General features: G+C 35.5%; 4 protein-coding genes across 4 annotated transcripts in view; all 4 read left to right on the forward strand.

The window, feature by feature from the left end:
- Positions 1-19,749, forward strand: part of LOC136824602 (uncharacterized) — a 76,327-nt gene that overhangs the window by 53,984 nt on the left and 2,594 nt on the right. The gene's annotated exons all lie outside the window — the stretch shown is intronic.
- LOC136824649 (ras-related protein Rab-18-like) lies at positions 1,826-11,989 on the forward strand. The gene is made up of 2 exons (XM_067080639.1): positions 1,826-2,079; positions 11,038-11,989. The coding sequence occupies exons 1-2, from the start codon at positions 1,897-1,899 to the stop codon at positions 11,488-11,490; spliced, it is 636 nt and encodes a 211-aa protein (XP_066936740.1). The 5' UTR covers positions 1,826-1,896; the 3' UTR covers positions 11,491-11,989.
- On the forward strand, positions 12,507-15,433 carry LOC136824606 (protein SYS1 homolog). Its single transcript, XM_067080595.1, has 4 exons — positions 12,507-12,735; positions 13,587-13,654; positions 14,075-14,114; positions 14,721-15,433. Exons 1-4 carry the CDS (start codon positions 12,562-12,564, stop codon positions 14,910-14,912), a joined length of 474 nt encoding a protein of 157 aa, XP_066936696.1. The 5' UTR covers positions 12,507-12,561; the 3' UTR covers positions 14,913-15,433.
- LOC136824610 (ras-related protein Rab-1D-like) lies at positions 16,015-17,496 on the forward strand. Its single transcript, XM_067080599.1, has 2 exons — positions 16,015-16,598; positions 16,889-17,496. The coding sequence occupies exons 1-2, from the start codon at positions 16,419-16,421 to the stop codon at positions 17,330-17,332; spliced, it is 624 nt and encodes a 207-aa protein (XP_066936700.1). The 5' UTR covers positions 16,015-16,418; the 3' UTR covers positions 17,333-17,496.

Here is a 19,749-nt window from a genome sequence, read left to right on the forward strand (position 1 = left end):
CCGTTCAATAACCCAGCCAATACAATGAGTCCTGATAATACTTATTTTTCAACCAATCCGATTAACCAATTCAATTACAGGCCTTTGAGATAAAACTGTAACTACAAAAAGCGATTCTATTCAGCTTATTCCAAGAAGATCAGTGTAGTAATCATGGGAATCATATAGGATCTTGGATTAAGTCCGAACCAATCAAATACTAAGTACAGATACATACATTTCGCTAATTAGTCGATTAATCCGAGAATCGTTAAAGGGTTTCTTTTGAAGGAACTCAGACCCTCAGTGATGTTCATAGGTCTCAGAGAAGAACTGTAAAAAACTAGCAGATCCCCTCCCTACTCCCCTGTGTTGTTTGAGGGAGGAATTTTTCAACTTCCTGATTGATGCCAAATAAACTGAATAAGGATTATATTGATTATAATAGGTCCAAATCACACGCATCACTCTTCAAATTTGTGAAACAACCTCGTGCGTCGTACGCAACTATAGGCTGCTTGCATCCACTAACGGATTCGTGTATGGCGCGCCAAAGCGGAAATAAATACTATCTTTTTAAAACAATACTATCTTCGTTTAAAACATACTATCTTTGTTGTAAACATACTATCTTCGTTTAAAACATACTATCTTTTTTAAAACATACTATCTTTTTTAAAACATACTATTTTTTGCTTAAAAAATACTATTTTCGTTTAAAACATAGTATCTTTAAAAAATAATACTACTTTTACTATCTTTCATACTATCTTTTTAAAACAATACTATCTTTGTTGTAAACATACTATCTTCGTTTAAAAAATACTATCTTTTAAAAAAATACTATCTTTTTAAAAAATACTATCTTTTTTCGAATATAGGTTGCCTCGATTATTCAAATTTGTGTAATTTTCATTTTGAGGGGCGTGTAATGGGCGTTGGTTTTTCGTGTTTATTTTATATGGCCTCATCCGCCCACATGCAGGACCAACATAACAAGATGGCTTCCGGCTCCCTACAAGATCTGACCTGACTGACAGTAAAATGGCTACTCGTGGCAGACCATTGAAAGATATCAACGAAGACCAAGTCCTTGCACTAAAAACAATAGGGTTCAAATGGAAGGAAATTGCTGATCTTATTGGAGTCTCGGATAGGACACTTAGAACGCGAAGAAAGGAATTTACTCAAGAAATTTTTTCATTGTGGTGTTTTCACCACATTTTGGATTTTCTGTTCTGCCATTTCCATATAAAGCATGTTGTTCTTTCCATCCAGCAAGCATGGTCCCGCCATCCCACCATGCGCGGGTCATGCATGCAAACTTTAAAATGAGCGAGGCAAGACGTGCCAACCTCGTTTCCAGACTGTTTTCGAAAAGATAGTATATTTAAAAAAAGATAGTATCGTTTTAAAATAGATAGTATTGTTTAAAAAAAGATAGTATCATTACAAAAGATAGTATGTTTTTAAATGAAGATAGTATGTTTTAAACGAGAATAGTATTTTTTCAAACGGAAATAGTATTTTTTCAACGAAAATAGTATTTTTTGAACGAAAATAGTATGTTTTAATCGAAAATAGTATTTTTTAAAAAAGATAGTATGTTTTAAACGAAGATAGTATTGTTTTAAAGAGATAGTATTTATTTCCGCTTTGGCGCGCCATATTATGGCTCCTTATACTACCTGGGGTTTTGTAGAGGTCTGCGATTCAGACTAACGCAACCACCGTTCAAAGTGCTTACCGGGCGAAGCAAAGGGGGTCGAGCAAGCTTCCCGCCCTTTTACCGCCTTTGATCCTCTTGTCGTTTTGGGGGATGCTTTTTAGTAGTCACTTTCATTTTTGCTTGCCAAGTCGAAAAACAGCACACCATTTTTCTGAAATTCTTACTTTTCATCACAAAATTTTGTAGTTATGAGACGATTTAAAGTTGTTTTGATAGGTGACAGTGATGTTGGTAAGTCATCTACTTTCATTCGATTCAGGGATGGTAAATTTGATGATTATATTCAGTCAACAATTGGTTTGGATTTTGCAACACGAGAAGTCAGTTTTCAAGTAAACGAGGATGATCCTGAGACAGAAACAAAAACTGAGGTATATCCTTTAATCACTGTTTAGCAAATTGAAAATGTTTCTGGAGTCCAGTGCTAGGTTTTCTTCCAACAACAAGGACTATAAGAGCTACCGTAAGTTGGTCTAATCTCGACATCCGTCTTCTAATTTCGACACCCTTCTTTAGGGTAGGGTGGTCAGAGGAAATTTCAAACCTACTTGCAGAATACCAAACCAAGTTTAATGGAAAGCCATAACCATCAGAAGAAAAATGAGAGGCCATTTACCTTCCAATTCTTTAAAGTTCCAAAGATAATACATTTTGAAGTTCAATTTTTCAAGCATTTTCGTGCACGCATCGCCAGCCATTTTGTACCTTCATTACGGCACCAAAAGCGAAAGTGTTTTATGAAAAATTCCGCGCGAGAGGTTTGGTGCGAGTTTTATTTTCCGTAGATGTAGCTGAAACGGGGGTAATTACACCATAATCTTTCCCTTAGCGCTTGCCACCGGAAACAGCTTGATTCTTACTAATTTCACATTTGGAAAGAAAAAACATTGTTCTTTCTAAAAAATTCACGTTCAATAAAAAATTTTGATTTTTTCAATGAAAAAAACGTATTTTAAGTACATAATTTGACTTCCTGAAAAATATACGTTGCTCCAACCAACGAACGTGGTACGTCTCAAAAGCTAAACTATTGCGGGGAACGATGCAAAAAATTCCAGGTCGATAGCTGTTTCGGGTGGCTAGCGCTTTGGATTTTAGAACCCCCGAAAAAAAAATTTTGCCGTGCCGCGAACAAGAAGTTTGAAAAAACTCACCCGCGAGTACTCATTTTCAAATTTTGAAGGAACATGAAGACATGATGTGCTGATTTTTTCTGCAAAAGATAGCTGAATAAATTCTCTACACTTTGGAAAAAATACTTATGTTAAGAGGTTTCCTAGACTAGTAAACTAGTCGGTTATTACTTATAACCTTATAATAAAACTGTCAATCAAATAATGTAAACACTAATTAAATATTCAGCGCGCGTGAGAGAAAAGGAAAATAACCGACTAGAAGCTACTTCCAACGCTTTTTTTCTTCACCTAAAATCGTAAGGAGAGACATACAGATTTCTGTATGTCTGACCCGTGCGGGATTGCAATTGTTTTTCTTTCTGTTTATTGCGTTTTTAGAAATGCTCATTTATTTACATGTTCCCAAGTTCAATGTTACTATGAAATATCATTTAGTCAAAAAAGTTGGATGGATTCTCAAAAACCTAAAAAAAGTTGTAAATTTAAACAACGTTTTTTGAGGGAAGTAGCTTCTAGTCGTTGAAATTCAGAAAAGAAACGCAACTTCACCCCTTCGATTCTTTTTATTTGGAGCTTGATTTTTTGTATATGGGTCTGTTTTCAACGACTAGTTTACTAGTCTAGAGGTTTCCTTCCTTGAGATATGTAAGCTTGAATATTTTTTTTCGAAAATCTATGTTTTGTTACTGCCGCACGCGTAAGGCCCGACCTCCCTATTTAGAGATAGGAATAATATGAACAACCCACGGCATGGCCCGAACATATTCGGGCCTGTTCGGACCATGCTCGGGCCACAAAAAAGTATTATTGAATCAGCCCGAACATTTTGTTCGGACCATGTTCGGGCCATATGTATTTACAATTGAATTTAATTTTATTTACCTTTCCTGGTTTATCATCATCCATTGTTAAATATTTTCATTAGACAAATTCAAAGTTCCAAATACCAGTTTGATTCACAAAGTTGTATAACAGTACAAAAAACGATCCAGAAAAATTCTGCTTCGAATAGGAGAAGACCACGAGAAAAGGGAACGGGATAAAGAATAAAAAGAAGACCATATTATGTAAGATTCAAATCATTCTTTTTAATAATTTTCCTAACTTAATTGGAAAATAGATGATTAACTTTTATATTTGAACAATATGTATATTTGAAGATGAAGATTTTTAAATTTGTTTGCGGTTGTGCTTTTGAAAATGCAACAAAATGGCGAAAACTTCTGAAAATAACACGGAAATTTCATCAAAATATGGATCCTGCACCCCAAATGAATGCTTTATAAATGAAATAATACGGGATAACGATGTCTTGCAGTGTAGGAAGTGTCAAAGATTTGTTCATTATGCCTGTTCGGAGCTTCCAGCCTACCAAGTACAGATTTGCCTTCAGTACAAAGCAAGGAGATTCGAATGTGCGAAATGCATCACAGTCAGGCCAATATTATTAGAGAAGTTCAAAACAAGTAAACAAAGAACGACCAATAACAAGGCAACAAATACTGGAGGTAAAGAGAAAGATCAAGATGAGCAATGTGTTTTGGCTAGACTGGATGGACTGGAGAAGAAGATCGACGATCTTGTAAACAAAGATGATGTCGTTAAAGGATCCAAACAACAGCAGACATACGCTAGCATCGCTAAAGATGAACTAAAGAAAAAAGACCACGATATAGAATCAAAGCAACAACAGACGTACGCTAGCATTACTAAAGATGAGCTAAAGAAACAAGAGGTAAAGATCAAGAATTACATCAAAGAAGAGAAAGAAGAAGAACGATGGTTAAACTTAACAAAGTACAATATCATTGTTCACAACCTCGGAGAGAACAAAGATGAAGACCTAGAAGAACAACGTGTAGGTGATAAGGATTATGTTGAAGAAGTTGTACAAAACCAAATGGGATTAAAGGTAAACATCGTCAGCGCAGAAAGAATAGGAGCTCGGAAGGACGAAATGTTCAAAACAAAAAGATGGCGACCCTTGAAAGTCGTGCTAAAGAACGAAGAAGAGAAACGTCATATTCTGGCATCAGTCCACAAATTAGAGAAAGACGAATTTAGAGTATCCGACGATTTTTCGAAGAAAGAACGCGAAACCATCAAAGAGTGGCATAGGAAGGCAAAGGAGAAAACAGAATTACAAAAGGATGGCAACTGGATATATAAGGTTAGAGGAAGTCCTCGGACAAAACTCTACTTTAAGAAGATCTATAACAAACCTGTTACTGAAAATGAAATATTGTAAAGACGACTGGTTAAGAGGCCGTGCGCCTACAACTGTAAAATTGTAAAATGTTAAGCATGATTATTTCATAGAGGTCGATAGACCTGAGAAATATATTACTGTAAATTAAATTAAAATAAGGAATTTAAAATATAAATATTGGGTCCTGAAATTACACGCGCGATCGTAGCAAGTTTTCGAAAATCTGGTCCGAACATGGTCCGAAACTGCGCGGGGCCGCGCGGGCCACGCACGGGCCATTTAAAAAAAGTATTAATCAAGAGGCCCGAACATGTTCGGGCCATGCCGTGGGTCAATAATATGAAAGTCGGAATTGGTGATTGAAAAAAGATTTATCCTCCCTTACCACTAAGCAAATAAAATAATTTCGACCTTTTTTTAATTTTTCAGCTCTAGAAAAGGGTGTCGAATTTAGTGGTCGACATTAGACCAAGTTACGGTAGTTTACTTTATATACTTCAATTTCCAAATTTTGAGATATCTCGAGAGCAAACGTGCCACACTCTGCAAACTGGGTTGAGATGAGGGGCTTTCAAAGTTTTTAAATATAAATGGCGACTTTCATGAGTAAAAATTTATAGAACTGTGAGATCAGGTAACTTGCATCAGTGGAGGCTAACACTGATGCATATCCCTCAAATGAATGACCTGGCTGGTAAGGGGAGCCGTCAGTGGTTTTTCCAAGCACTCAAATGCCCCCGTTAGACGGAGGCATTAAACTCAATTCAAATTGAGTTTCAGAAACTCAATTGGAAAGAAAATTTTCAGAAAAGAAGTAAAAGATCAAATTTCACCATAATAAAATACTTTCTCACTCTTTCTTCCCCTTATTTAAGCCCATTAAACGGAATAAAATGAATAAAACTTGTAGTAAAAGTTATTCAGTTATCACAGCTGCAGTTGATTCTTTTAATTGAGTTTAATGATTCTTAGGGTTAAGGTCCTGCAAAGGCTAGTACCTTAGATAGAGTACTTCCTAAAAGTGCAAAATAAATAAAAAATACATCCACTTCTTCTTCTTTATTTTTGTAACTTTTTTCTAATTCTAGTAGAGTTTTTTTATTATTTGAGCAGTTCTGTACCATTTGTTACACCATTTTATACAGGTTTTATTAAATTTGTTAAAAGAGTTGAGAGGACTTTTCAGTAATTCATTCATTTTGTTCATCGCTAAATTCTAGAAATTCATTCACTTTTAACCTTTTTAAAGTGCCAGTTAAGGCCAAATTTTGCTCAGCTTTCGGGGGCTTTGCCCCCTGAACCCCCACCAGGGCTAGCCCTGGACCCACTGGAGGGCTCAAGACGCCCCCCAGACCCCCAGCCTTTATTATCCAGCCTTTGGCTGGATATCACGGCTTACGCCTTTGATGAAAACTCAATTTGCAAGTAAAAACGGAGGCATTGCTTAGTGCTTGGAAAAACCCCTGGCCGTCCATATTCATTTGACAACGCAAAACGTCAAATTGAGGTTATGAGGAGATGGGGGGTTTTCAAAAGTTACGTTTGACGTTATAAGAAATCAAAGGTATACCGTGAGATCAGGTAACTTGCATCAGTGTCAGGCTAACATGCATAGCCCTCGAATGAATGACCTAGCTGGTCATTACCAGGGGATGTCAATCAAAAATTTCGATTGTCGAACCGATCGAATATAATCGAAACCAATCGAAGTGATTGACCGAATTGATCGAAGCCAATCGAAGTTATCGATCGAAACGATCGAATTCAATCGAAGATTTACATCATTTTAAGATTGATTTGGTTCGATTGTACTCGATTGGCTTCGATAGACCTTTTTTCAAAGAGGCCATCCTGTTGAATAATTATGTAGTCCAGCAGAAAAACAATGATACACCCATGCATAATTATTACAATATGCATGAAACAGTAATTATGCATTGCTGTATCATTGTTTGTATGGCTGGACTACATAATTATTCAGCAGGGATGCCTCTTTGAAAAAAGGTCTATTGACTCGGGACAGTCACTTCGATTGGTTTCGATTATATTCGATTGGTTCGACAATCGAAATTTTCGATTGACATCCTTTTTTGTTAGTGGACTAATGAAAAGCCCGAACAAACAAATGAAGCGCTCTTTTTGGTCAAATATCATGTACCTAACAGGGCAATCGCTTCTTAATCTTGCTTACGAGGCGTACAAACTTTCGCGAGTGGAAACTTTTGGCGAGTGGAAACTTCTCGCGATTTTCACGAATTTTAGCCCTTTTTGTGAAAGTCACTCAGTATCTTTGAACATTATGGAAAGGATTATTCGCAAAAGTTAAAGTTCACGAAAAAAAAATTTTTTGTCGTATTTGGGGGAATATGTAAATAAATGTTGTAACTTTCGTGATTTTTTGACCTTGCGAAAGGTTCATCTCCCTAAAGTCTGTACGCCTAAAGTATTCTCCACTGACGATGTAGTTTTCCGTTTTGCTCTATATTGCCTTTGCTCACCTAAACAGACAACGGTATTTTGGTGTCTTTACCGTTGTCGAGCAAAGTGGACAATGATTTTGGAGACATATCAGCTTTGCTTTATACCATCCCCCTCGATTTATCTCAAATAAAACTCGCTAATCTCAGATCGGTGGGAGATCTCTCAAGATCAGTGGTCGAATTGAATGGAAGAGAATCGAATCAATCGAATTCAATCGAAGTAAATTGAAGTGATTGTTCGAATCGATCAAACTCAATCAAAGTGCTTGATCGAACAATCGAAACCAATCGAAGTGATTGATCGAATAGAACGAATCCAATCGAAGACGATAGAAGATTTACATCTTTTTCCCATTTTGATTGAATTCGATTGTTCGATCAATCACTTCGATTGAGTTCGATCGATTCGAACAATCACTTCGATTTACTTCGATTGAATACGATCGATTCAACTCCAAATCGAATTCGATTGAGTTCGATTGACATCCCCTGGTCATTAAAATACAAAATTAAATCAAAACAAAAATGGTAGAGTAGAGCCGCAAGCGAAGCTGCGTAGTTCATTTGTTTTGAAATTTTGCTGCTTAGATTGATTGGTCAGTCATTTGAGGGCTATGCGTGTTAGCCTCCACTGATGCAAGTTACCCGGTCTCACTGTACCTTTTTGTGAAAATCGTGAATATTTGTTTTACCACCAACCACACTATATATACTTTTTAAGCTGTCAAAAATATATTTGTGTATGAATTACATGAAAACTTGCTCGCATAATCCCATTGGTTCATGCTATGATATACATCATATTTTCATTGTTTCCGCAATCAAGCGAACCACAACGCACAAGTGGGCAAATGTATGTATGTAATAGTTTATTTCAAGTTGACGAACAGGTAGCAACAAAGGCTAATAAAAGTCAACGCTACTTTACAATTTGTAAGGTGATTACAGTTGAGGCACAAGGGCCTCTAAACCGTTCTTGTACAAAAAATCTTTTTAAAATATAATTTTTCACGAGGGCTTCCTCGTACCCTCCATTTAAAATCGTCATTCGATCTGGCTTTATTCATCTCGTCTGCTTTCTTTTTCCACTCTTTGATTTGTTCCCTCTCCATTTTTGTCAAGTCGTCGGTGATACTTAATTTCACGTACTTCTCGTGTTGTTTCAATTCAGTCAACTTCTTCATGAATCTGTATTTGTTATGACTGTCTTTGAATACAACTTTGATTGGGCGCATAACCTTAGATTCTTTTCCAACACGAGAGACGTAGGTTGGTTGAGTCTTTAAATTAACGTCATTCAGAAGCTCAGTAACGAAATCGATATCTTCTTTATTTTCATTTTCATTTACCCCATGGATAATGATATTTGCGTCTGTCAATAGTTTCCTTTGGTCCTCAATTTGTTCGTCAATTTTTTCCTCTCGTAGTAGCTGTTTCATGCTATTTACGCTTAATTGATCATTGTTTTAGTCGCTTCAGCAAAAAAACTTTCTTACGTGGTTCTGTTGCGGTTTGAATTTTTGCAGTCTTGTTATTCAACGTCTCTTCTATCTTGGATGTTAGTTTTGTTTCTAGCGTGGAAAACTGGCTCTGTATTAGATCGGTAACTTGATTTTTATCCTTGATGTATTCCTGATATCTTGCCTGTAAATCTTTGATCATTGTGTTTAGACTTTTTTCACTCTCACTTTTGACTTTTATTATACTTTCACACGATTCGATTTCTTTATAACTGTGCGTGCAGCTTTTAATTCTTTCCACTTGATTATGAACTTTTCTACCGAGTTCTTTTGCCGGAGAGCAACAAGTTATACACACGTATTTTCGGTAACCTTTATTTAAAAACAACTTTAACTGGTATGGTGGTAATAAAGGATAAAAGCAAGTCCGAGAAAATTCATCAAGCCAAGATATTCAAAGCAAAAGATGAAAATTTTGATTTAAAAACAGCTATATTTCGTATAGTATCATATACATCATTCAGGCAAAAAAAAAAAAAAAAGGTAGTCCAGTGCAGGCATAATGTAGCGTTCGTTGGCATTTATGACATTGAATTCTCATTTTTTCATCGTCTTTTATACAATTATGCTCGGTACATCGATTGTTGTCACTCGCATCTTCATCAGGGATCAGGATCTTGCCAGGTGATGTCGTTTTTGGTTGAAATTTGGCTATTTTTTCCATATTTTTAAAATTTTATTGAAAATTCTTCATTTTGAAAAATAAACGAAGAGCACAACCTTTCTGTTTGACGTCCAATTTATTTGTGAAAGAAGGTGGTATGCCTAAAGCATGGCACGAACCTAGCACCAAGTGGAGCTTTTAATTTCTTTTTAAATAAAGGTCATTAGTTAAAAGAACACATACACGCATGGCGACAACTTTTGGTATACATGGCTTGACGTTATCTGTAGGGGGTGGGGGGGGGGGGTTCAGAGGATAACGTCAATTTGACGTTATGCGTTGTCAAATGAATATGGATGGGTCCCCTAAAATACAAGATAAAACCGAAACAAAAATGGTAGAATAGAGCTGTGTAGTTCACTTGTTTTGAAATTTTGCTGCTTTGGTTGGTCAGGCATTTGATGGCTATGCAAGTTTCCCTCCACTGATGCAAGTTACCTGACTTCACGGTACCATAGACCTTTTCGCCTTTCCATCCTGTCAAAATACATCCATGGTTAAGCTGAATAATTTATCTACCTGTTGTAAAAAGAACGAAATTTTGTGGCTTACTCAGTCAACTTAAATATATTAAAGCATGAAGTGTGAGTAAAATATGTGGCTGACAAAAAAGCCACAAAAAAGTATGTACATTTAACACTTTTTGGAAAATTCAGCCTTTCTTCTTTCAAGTCTTTCAAGTCTTTCAAGTCCCATTCAGAGATCACTTTTCAATATCGTGTGGCTTACACTTTAAAAAAAACTAGAATTTTTGAACTGCAGCCACAATTTTGACTCAAATAACAAAATTTTTTTTTTAATCATATCTCCACGTTGAGGTCTATTACCCTGTGAAATCTCTATGGCTGACTCAAAAAATATGAAGAGTTATTCCAAAAAGTTGATTTTGAGCATTTTTTACAATGTCACACTATTTTTGATTAGCATCAGCAGTACTTTGTGTGCATTTTTATAATTTTGATGTGCGCCAGTGTGCATATATAAATGGAAAAAGCTGACTTTGGCAGAAAAAAGCAAAACAAATGAAAATGAAAACATTTACAGTGTAAACAAAATGGCTGTTGGCTGGAAGTAAAATACATGGCTGATATTTTGACGTTGTTTTCAGCAGTTTTTAAAGTTTTTAGAGCTTGTTAAAGAGTTTTTATGGTGAGTTGATTATGCGTGTCTGCCAGGGTTTCCTTGTCTGTCAACAAGGGTTCACACACAGACTGTTTCAGACTAATCTACCTGTACCAAATTCTATAGTATAATTGTTTCTAAAATGTCGAGCTTTGATTCCCAGGCTATTCAATTTTATGCAAAAAATATTCATTTTAGATTCAACTTTGGGATACAGCAGGATTGGAGAGAGCTGGTCGTATGACATCAAATTATTATAACTTCAGTCATGCTGTTATCCTTATGTATGACGTCACAGATACAACAACAATGAACAACTTAGAAATGTGGTATGACAATGCAAAAAACGATTCCAATAATACAAACACTATCTATTTTCTTGTTGGGAATAAAATTGACGAGACACCTGGTGAGATTCAGGTTTCAGAAGGTGATGCATGTAGATTTGCTAAAGAAAGTTTGAAGATTGACTCCGATAAATATGATGTTACATATCGCATCTCTGCTAAGACAGGAAATGGATTAAATGATCTGTTTCAGAAAATTACACACATCTTGTCGGGATGCTCTAAACAACCGGCTGAGAAGTTGGACAACACAATCACAGATTTAACAGATGCAGGTAGAGAGAAAGACAAGTGCGGTTGCTAAAGCATCCAGGGATGGAAAAATGTTATCCTGTTCATTAGAAATGAATGAAAAACTGTAGAATTTAATTAAGTAGAGTATTTCAATCTTTGTAATTTAATATCTTTTAAGGTAGATTAAAAACCATTCCATTCACCCATTTTGTTGAGCAAGAGTAGAAATTAAAATTAAGTGAGATGCGATTTTATTCTAGAATGTAATTGTAGTGAAATTAATTCTTTGTTAAACAGTAAATTTTTTACTTTCGGATTTTATTATTGATTTTATATCGATTTTTGTATATTTGAGGCAATTTTAGGATTATATTTGTGTAATAGTTCAGATTTTATATATGACTAAGAGATAAATTTATATATTTTTTATTATTTCACATCACAGCACCATCTTTCCTAATATTTTTTTTACATATTTTTTATAAATTAAAAATACAATTACATGGACCAGTGCCGAAAATGTTTAACTTATTTTTGGGAATGAAGATCTGACCTGTTGGAAACTGAAATATTAAAATCAACATTTTTCTCGCCGACCCACAATATTTTGGTCATGACTGCCTTTTTGGTCCAAACTTGCACAAGGACTAAGTTAGAAATCCAGTTTTCTCCGTCCTCACTTAGTACCTGGTATTAAGTTGTTTTTGACTTGCTAATTTCACATACCCACCCGACAGTGGTACCTACAACTTAGAACAGACACCCCCTGTTTAACTCAGGAATTTGTAACTTAGGTTGTTTGAACCACAACAAAATCAGAGTCTGTTCTCATTTGTTGTTGCTTCTAACTAACATTAAGTTGGCAGAAAGTTTCAGTGATCCTCTATAATTTTGATTCACTATTGCTTCTAACTAACATTAAGTTGGTAGAAAGTTTCAGTGATCCTCTATAATTTTGATTCACTATTGCTTCTAACTAACATTAAGTTGGTAGAAAGTTTCAGTGATCCTCTCGATTTTAAAAAGAGAGAATCCATTTCTTAATGCAAAGGTTTAGATCTCTTACATGTTTATTTTTCATTTAGAACAAAACATAAAAAAGTAAAAATTGAAAAAGAAATACAAAGAAATACTGTGAGTCATGAAGAAGAAGAATACAGGACAATTTCGAAATACAGTTTGGGATCCACTCTTGATTACGTCACAAATCCTTTCTGTTCAAAGTGTGTTTTATGCTTCTTATGGCCTGTTGACCTTCATTGTGTGCTCAGTGGCTGGACTACCAATTTCTGTTGGCCAAATGTTTGATTCAAAGGTAAAGAGATTATATCAAAGAACTTTTTTTCTTTATGGGGTAAGGAAAAGTGCAATTACATTTTAATATAAATGTTATTTACAATAACAGACTCTCTTGTTCTAGTTAGTATTGAGATTCTTTAGACCCTAAATATATTGTATATTTTGAATGATATTGGATGTCTAAAACATTCAGCTTTCATGATACTAAATCACTCTGTGAAAGAATCAATGTTTTAGTTTGCGTGTTTCTTTAATTGTTATCTATCATATCATTGTTTACATAAATTACAAGACCAATAAGGTCAATTCTATCCATCTAAGGTCTATCCAATCAGAAAGTATAAATAAACCCATCAACCCTAAACGCCATGAAAGGGCTCGAGTCAAGTTAAGTCAAAGAGTAATGACGTTAACACTCTTTGTGTTTGAAAAAATCAATGCAACGATTTCAAACAATATTAATGTCTACCTTTCTTGGTAGACTCGGTAAACCCAGTCGCCGCACGTGCTTCAAGGGTCGATATAAGTGCTTGATTTTAAACGAGATCAGTTTAAAGTGTCTCAAAATGACTATAATCAACAAAGATGGATTTCTCCCAATTCACCGTCTCTAACCAGTCAGTAGCCAAGAATTCACTTCCAGCTCTACCCAGTCGCAATTGAGTCCTCGGGTTCCGCATGGATTCGTAGCTCAATGGTAGAGCAAATGCCCGCGAATGGCATGGTTGTGAGTTCGAGTCTCGCCGGATCCGTTGGTTTTCCAACAGTTCCGGTGGCTGGTCAGAAGACAACATGAGAGCGACTGTATTCACTTCATTGTAATACATAAGGGCAATGTTCATAATTAACAAATCTCGTCTTTTTCAGATCATTGGTGCAGTCTCATATGACGGCAAATTACAAATCATGGTTTTTCTCATCAATTCACTTATATGGTTAGTATGAATATCGAAAATCGTCTTTTAAGCACACCCCTGTGTCACAGACCCACTGGGACCCTAGCTGCACTGGAAAATTTGGCAAAAATTTCGTCCCCGGTGGGAAAATACTCTGGAATTTCAGCGCTACTAGGAAAATGACTTTGATTTCATCCCCATTCGAAATTCGATGTTTAAAAATTGTACTCCAAAACCGGGATGGATTTTTTAATCTTGGAACAATAGAACTTCTATCCCCATCGGGATTTCAATAGGAATTTTTATCCCCACTGAGGAAAAAAGTTCCAGTGGGGATGTGAGACAGCGGTCTTTAAGCCTTCTTCTCTGAAATATCATTGTACTGCTAATGAATAAAGGAATGCACAATAAGGGCTTTTAACTAATACAATATTTCACATTTCTTTTAACTTTGCATAGTGCTTTATCAATATGGTTCATTGTCCAAAGAGCAAAACAAGTAAGCAATTTTCACACAGTTCAAATATTTCATGATATTGAAATTTCTCTAAAATAAATGGAAATCATGTATTTTCATCAATCTAATTAATAGCTATTTAAAGGACATTATTTAACATCTCCTGACATAATTTTGTTTACAAAGCATTTTTCAACAAAAGAAAGAACAGCTGCCCCCCCCCTCCCCGCGCGTGCCCAAATTTTAAGAAATTCTATTTTTTATTTAGCCTATACAAGACGTCACCCGCGTTTTTTCTACGCAGTAACGTCTATTCTGCTTTGCGACTTTTTCGAGTTTTTGGAGCCCAGGTTTTCGCAGATTTTTTGAAGTCATTTTAAACTTTCGAAACTGCTCCTGCAGTAGCGAAAAAATTGAATTTGCGTCAAAGCGCTTGAAAGACTCCTTTTTTTCAAAAATCATCAAAGTGGAACTCACTAAGAAACGGAATGAAAAATCCCGGTTTTTGGTGACGTGCTTGCTATTGTTTATTCTGCTTTTTCAGCATAGAGGCTCTATAACATAAGAAAGAGTATCTTTAAACAAACATCATAACAAACTCATTAAAAAAGCAATTTAAAGTGAACTTTTCTTATGTTTTATTTTCAGTGCTTAGATTTTACGGTAACGGCGCATTTTGTGCATTTCCTGTTATGTTGCTTCATTGTTGGCTTTCCAAAATCTGGCATCTGGTGGGTCATGGTGATGGTCAGTGTCATCATCACAGCCCTGTTAAGTGAATATCTTTGCATGAGGTACGAGATGAAAGCTATCCCTGTCACCGTCTCTGGTGTATCATGAACGAGTCGAACGTCAATTTCTTGCTGGACGGAAGAAGGTGCAATGTCATGAAGATTTAGATATTTTGACTTCAAAATTTGGACAATGATTTCCTATGGCGAACAGTTGAAATCTTTCTACTGAGCAGATTGTATCTGACTTTCAAGTTGTCATAAACGACAGTAAACAGATGCTACGATACATTAATGACTTAGATAGGCGAGTTCTCATGCTGCAATTTAGAATGGATATTGCATCATGGAATTTACTTTTGCACATCCCGTTTTGTCATTGGGATGAACTTTAAAGAATCATTACGTCATAGTTGACGTCAACGTCATATTGGTCTGAATTATTATGCATGATGATTCTGGATGATTTCGATATTTTAGTATTTTGTAGATTTATTTTTTTTATGTGTTATAGAAAAATGAATTATTTATTTGGGAAGTCCTGGTGACATAATATTGTTTATATTCGAATTTCTATTGTATGAGTGAGGTTTATAATAATCAACATAATTCAATAATTAGTCTTTTTTTATAGAGAGACTTCTTATCTAACTGCTTTTCAATTTCTTTATTCTTTCTTTTCAAAAAAAATCTGCTTAGAATAACAGAATTGACTGTGTCATCGTCATTCTTAGGGTTTTTTTAAGAATTTCTTGCTGAGTATACAAATCTTTTATAGATTCTATTACATATAAGGTTGAATTCCCTCATAATGTTGATTGTTTTACTTCCTAGTTTTAGATCTATAAGGCAATTAATTTATACTTGCTGTGGATGGGTATTGGTACTCATGATATGTCATGGGATATACTTTGTTTTGTGTAAACATTTAATCTTGTTGAGGTATAATCAGGTAATTTTTTAACGTACAACTTTAAAGATAGTACAGGATCGAATTTCATGCTAGGAAAAGTTTCAAACTTCTCAATTCTGTGGTTTTTATTTGTTGTTTTTTGTATCGAAAATAAGTTTGGTTCATTGATTACAACATGAAGTTGTTTCAAATGGTTTCAAGAAGTTGCTTCAAAAGATAAAGCTGATGTGATGTGTTTTGGTTGACTTGGATGTTTTGATGTGTTGCGAAGGATGGTTAAATTGCCAGCTTTTCAAGAGTGTGCAAAAATGGTCACCCCCCTCCCGTCATGAGTATCGCCCTTCTTGAAGAACGTATACCTAACCCCTAAGAAAGTTATTAAGTCATTTACTCCTCCCTTTATAAGGTATTTTTCATTTGCACTCCTCTTTTGTGACTTTCTTCTACTCCCCATTTAGAAAGGGTATTTATTTCTTCCTCGTCTATTAATTATTTACCCCTCCTTTAATGAGGCCCTTTTTTACCCCTCCTCTTTTTGAGAAGCATCTACTCATCTCATTTAGAAAGGAGGAGGTTCCCTCTATTCTCGCATTTCCAAGTTAAATCTTTTTTACCCATACAACGGTCTAGTTGCTACTTTTTACATTTCCAGGTTAGTAATAATTTACTACAGTACTATCAGACAACCATTGGAACTGAATCATGCCTGGCGAGTCTTCAGCGACACCAACAAATTATCAGTTGGTGCTTCTTGGAGATCATGGTGCTGGTAAATCAAGTATTTTCACTCGTTTCAAAGAAGATCCCTTCAAAACAACCTTCGAGGATTATTCTTTTGATCAAACCATTAAAGAATTTACCAGAAACAATCGCCAAATGCAGGTTTGTGTTTGTGTTTTACATCAGTGGCTGATGCTATCTAACTCATGTTTTGAAAGCTGTCGTATGACAATGACATACCAGTGTCGGGATATAGAACAAAAAATCGATTTTTTGGTTGCACATGCTTGGCTTCTTTAAAGTTTTCCTTTAGACAATGCTATCGTCCGTTAGAGGGATTAATAGTAAACACGGGAAAATATATGCGTAGAGTAAAAAAATAGTGAATGGGATGGTGTAGTTTTCCTTATAAATAATGTATCAATGACACAATTTCACATGTATTTTTTTAGCTTCAACTTTACGACACAGCTGGAATGGAACGTGCGGGTGATATGACGTCAAGTTACTTCAGAACGGTGGACGGTGTATTACTTGTTTACTCGTGCACCGACAATGAAACGTTAGTTAACATCAAGTCAAGGTGGGTGGAAAATTGTAAACGTTATTGTAAAGATAATACTTTATTCTTCGTTGTGGGTACAAAAATCGATAATTGTGATTCTATAACTGTCAAAGAGGATTACCCCAAAGAAATGTTGCAATCGCTACCGATAAAGATCGAAAATTTCTATCGAATTTCTTCGAAGGAAGGGACAAATTTTGATTCCTTTATCGATAATGTAATTGATATTATATTGGCGAATCGTGACGTCAATGGAAACGATATTCCTGACGGTGGTAGAGTGGATATTACGAAACACTGTGAAAAGAAGTCTTCCTGCGGATGCTCTTGATATATTGTGACTTGTTTTTCAGAATCTCAAGAGTAATTGAAATTCATTTCTAATCATCTCGTTCTTTCGACTTTTAACATACCGGGTGACCCACGAAAAGGTTCAGACGTTTCTCGACGTCTTGAGGCCGAACAAATCTCCCAAAGTGCTTAGAGTTTAGATATTTAGAAAGTTTATATCCTAACTTAAAATTTGAGCTATCACTTTTTAAATTTTACCAATTTGTTCTCTACTTATGAGCTTTTAAAGTCAAAAGTCACTTTTCGGAAAGTGTAAAAACACAAAAAAAATAAAAACATAACCCCCGTTTTTAGTAATAAGTTGGAGATTTGATATTTCACAGAAAAGTGCTACCAAGGGGTATTTCAGGTCCCATATCTTCCGAAGGACTTTTATGTTTGCCTTGAAATTTTTCAAACTTCTTAACCTAAGGTTGAACTACTCACTGGTGTAAAAATGAAAGTTATAGCATGAGTAGAAAAAAAGCTCAATTTTTGCAATCGCAAATTTAACCGCTAAAGATCGCGAATTTTTCAACCTTAAATACATTCAAATATAGCACTTTTGATTCTCTAAAACAAGCTAAAAAAATTTTGGAATTGTATTTGGCTATTAAAAGTTACAGACATTCTTGTTTCCACTGCCAATTATATCTGGACAGACTTTAGTTAGCCAGTTTGAAAGTTAGCTCCTACTAAAATCTAAATTAAAAAATCGCACTCTGAAGCGAGAGTCAAACCTTGAATTTACTCCAATATGGTGCTGCATCCTATATGTTCAATTTAACAAAATCATAAGGGGTATCCAGATTCTTTAATTTTTCAAATTTTGCATGATTTTTGAAATATTGACATTTAGATCATTAGAAAGTTTCTGAGTAGAAATGCTCTTATTTATCGATAAATTTTTCTATAAGTAATAGTTATCGCACGGTACAGAGTACAATATGGGATATATTTTTTGAGTTCAGATTTTTCGTCGTTCGAAAGTATAGAAAATTCGGAACGAGATTGATTAATTTGATTGATTGAAGATTAACCATACCATATCTTTATTTCCTATGACCTGTATAATTTTAATTTCAATAACTTCTTAAAGAAATGATTTTAGATTATTTCCAACATGTGAGAGCCGATCACTCATCGAGATTTTCAGAACTCTTTAGTTGAAGAGTGCTTCTTAATGCAACTCAGTAAGGGGACTGCAGCAAACTGGCTGTAAACCCTTTCAGTGCCTATAAAATTAGAAATTTCCATCGGACGGGTTAGGACACTCTCCAAACTCCTTTAAAGTCTCAAAAGACTATAGAGAGGAGCTTGTTCGCTTGTTTTTGCATACAGTACCCGCAGACAGGGTGCACACTAGCCAGTGCCTTCCCACAAACCAAATTTTTTCTTTGTTAAATCGCGATAAAAAAGCGGTTTTCGTCTAACAGGCTAGATGCACACGAGCGGGCGATTAAATTCGATCGCGCGGGATGCGGGTCAAAAAATTCCCTTGAGCAATCTCGTTATTTATCGAAAAGTATTCGTTGGCACCTATACAAACCTATATAAATAACCTTAAAAACTCAAGTGTCTCCTTAATTCGGACAGGGGTGTACCTTTGAAAGTAATTCATGTAGCTCAAAGTCTACATCGCCAGTACCGTACTTACCTATAACAACCACAGATATCTAAGCCCGAAGGGCTAGATTTGCAACTTTAAGCTTTCCCCAGCAAAAAAAAGTGAAGCTAAAATTAGACTTTTTAAATTTCGTGCCGATGGATAGGATCTAGCATTTTAATTGTTTTCGGAGCGCGAGATCAAAAAACGTAGGCGACAAACGCTATTTCACATCTCTCAAACCGGTGAAATTGCATATTTTAGTCACGTGACTCTGGTAGGAAATCCTTCCAAAGACGAGCTTCACTTTTTGATAAAAGCCGCAAATCTAGCCCTTCGGGCTTTACAGATATCTGTGATAACAACAAAGTGAAGCCATCTATTTTCCATCCAGAACGCGCCTAGAACGCGCCGCAATCATGATGACGGATTGTATCTAGCAGTTCTCCTATGTTTTTAATGACTGCATTTTTTTAAATCTAGCGATTGATTTTACTTTCAATCGCCGGCGTTTGTGTAAAATCACGCGCTGGCATTCTGGATGGGAAATAGGTGGCTTCATTTCCCATCCAGGAGTCTCGAGTCTAGCACTTCGGGCTTGGAGGTCAATTTGTACAACATCGTTTATCCAAATATTTGCGATTTTAAAAACTAAATTTTCAAACGTCGATTGCTTATTAAACAATTTTATCCCCCCTTGTCGTTCACATAAAGTCAATGTCTAACTACTCATATCTACGCGATGGCAAAGTCTAAACAGGTGTGTGGATACAAATGTCTATAAGTAAACTTTGCTCGATTCTAAAATGTAA

This window comes from Clytia hemisphaerica, unplaced genomic scaffold, assembly GCF_902728285.1.
Source record: "Clytia hemisphaerica strain Z4C2 unplaced genomic scaffold, Clytia hemisphaerica genome assembly, whole genome shotgun sequence".
Taxonomy (NCBI): Eukaryota; Metazoa; Cnidaria; class Hydrozoa; order Leptothecata; family Clytiidae; genus Clytia; species Clytia hemisphaerica.

What these genes read in the sequence shown, in the direction of transcription:
- LOC136824649 (XM_067080639.1), top strand. Translation starts at nt 1,897, where the DNA reads ATGAGACGATTTAAAGTTGTTTTGATAGGTGACAGTGATGTTGGTAAG. An exon ending in AGACAGAAACAAAAACTGAG is followed by an intron (nt 2,080 to 11,037) that starts GTATATCCTTTA and finishes TATTCATTTTAG; the next exon opens with ATTCAACTTTGGGATACAGC.
- LOC136824610 (XM_067080599.1), top strand. Translation starts at nt 16,419, where the DNA reads ATGCCTGGCGAGTCTTCAGCGACACCAACAAATTATCAGTTGGTGCTT. An exon ending in GAAACAATCGCCAAATGCAG is followed by an intron (nt 16,599 to 16,888) that starts GTTTGTGTTTGT and finishes GTATTTTTTTAG; the next exon opens with CTTCAACTTTACGACACAGC.
- LOC136824606 (XM_067080595.1), top strand. Translation starts at nt 12,562, where the DNA reads ATGAAGAAGAAGAATACAGGACAATTTCGAAATACAGTTTGGGATCCA. An exon ending in CTCATCAATTCACTTATATG is followed by an intron (nt 13,655 to 14,074) that starts GTTAGTATGAAT and finishes AACTTTGCATAG; the next exon opens with TGCTTTATCAATATGGTTCA. An exon ending in TTGTCCAAAGAGCAAAACAA is followed by an intron (nt 14,115 to 14,720) that starts GTAAGCAATTTT and finishes TTTTATTTTCAG; the next exon opens with TGCTTAGATTTTACGGTAAC.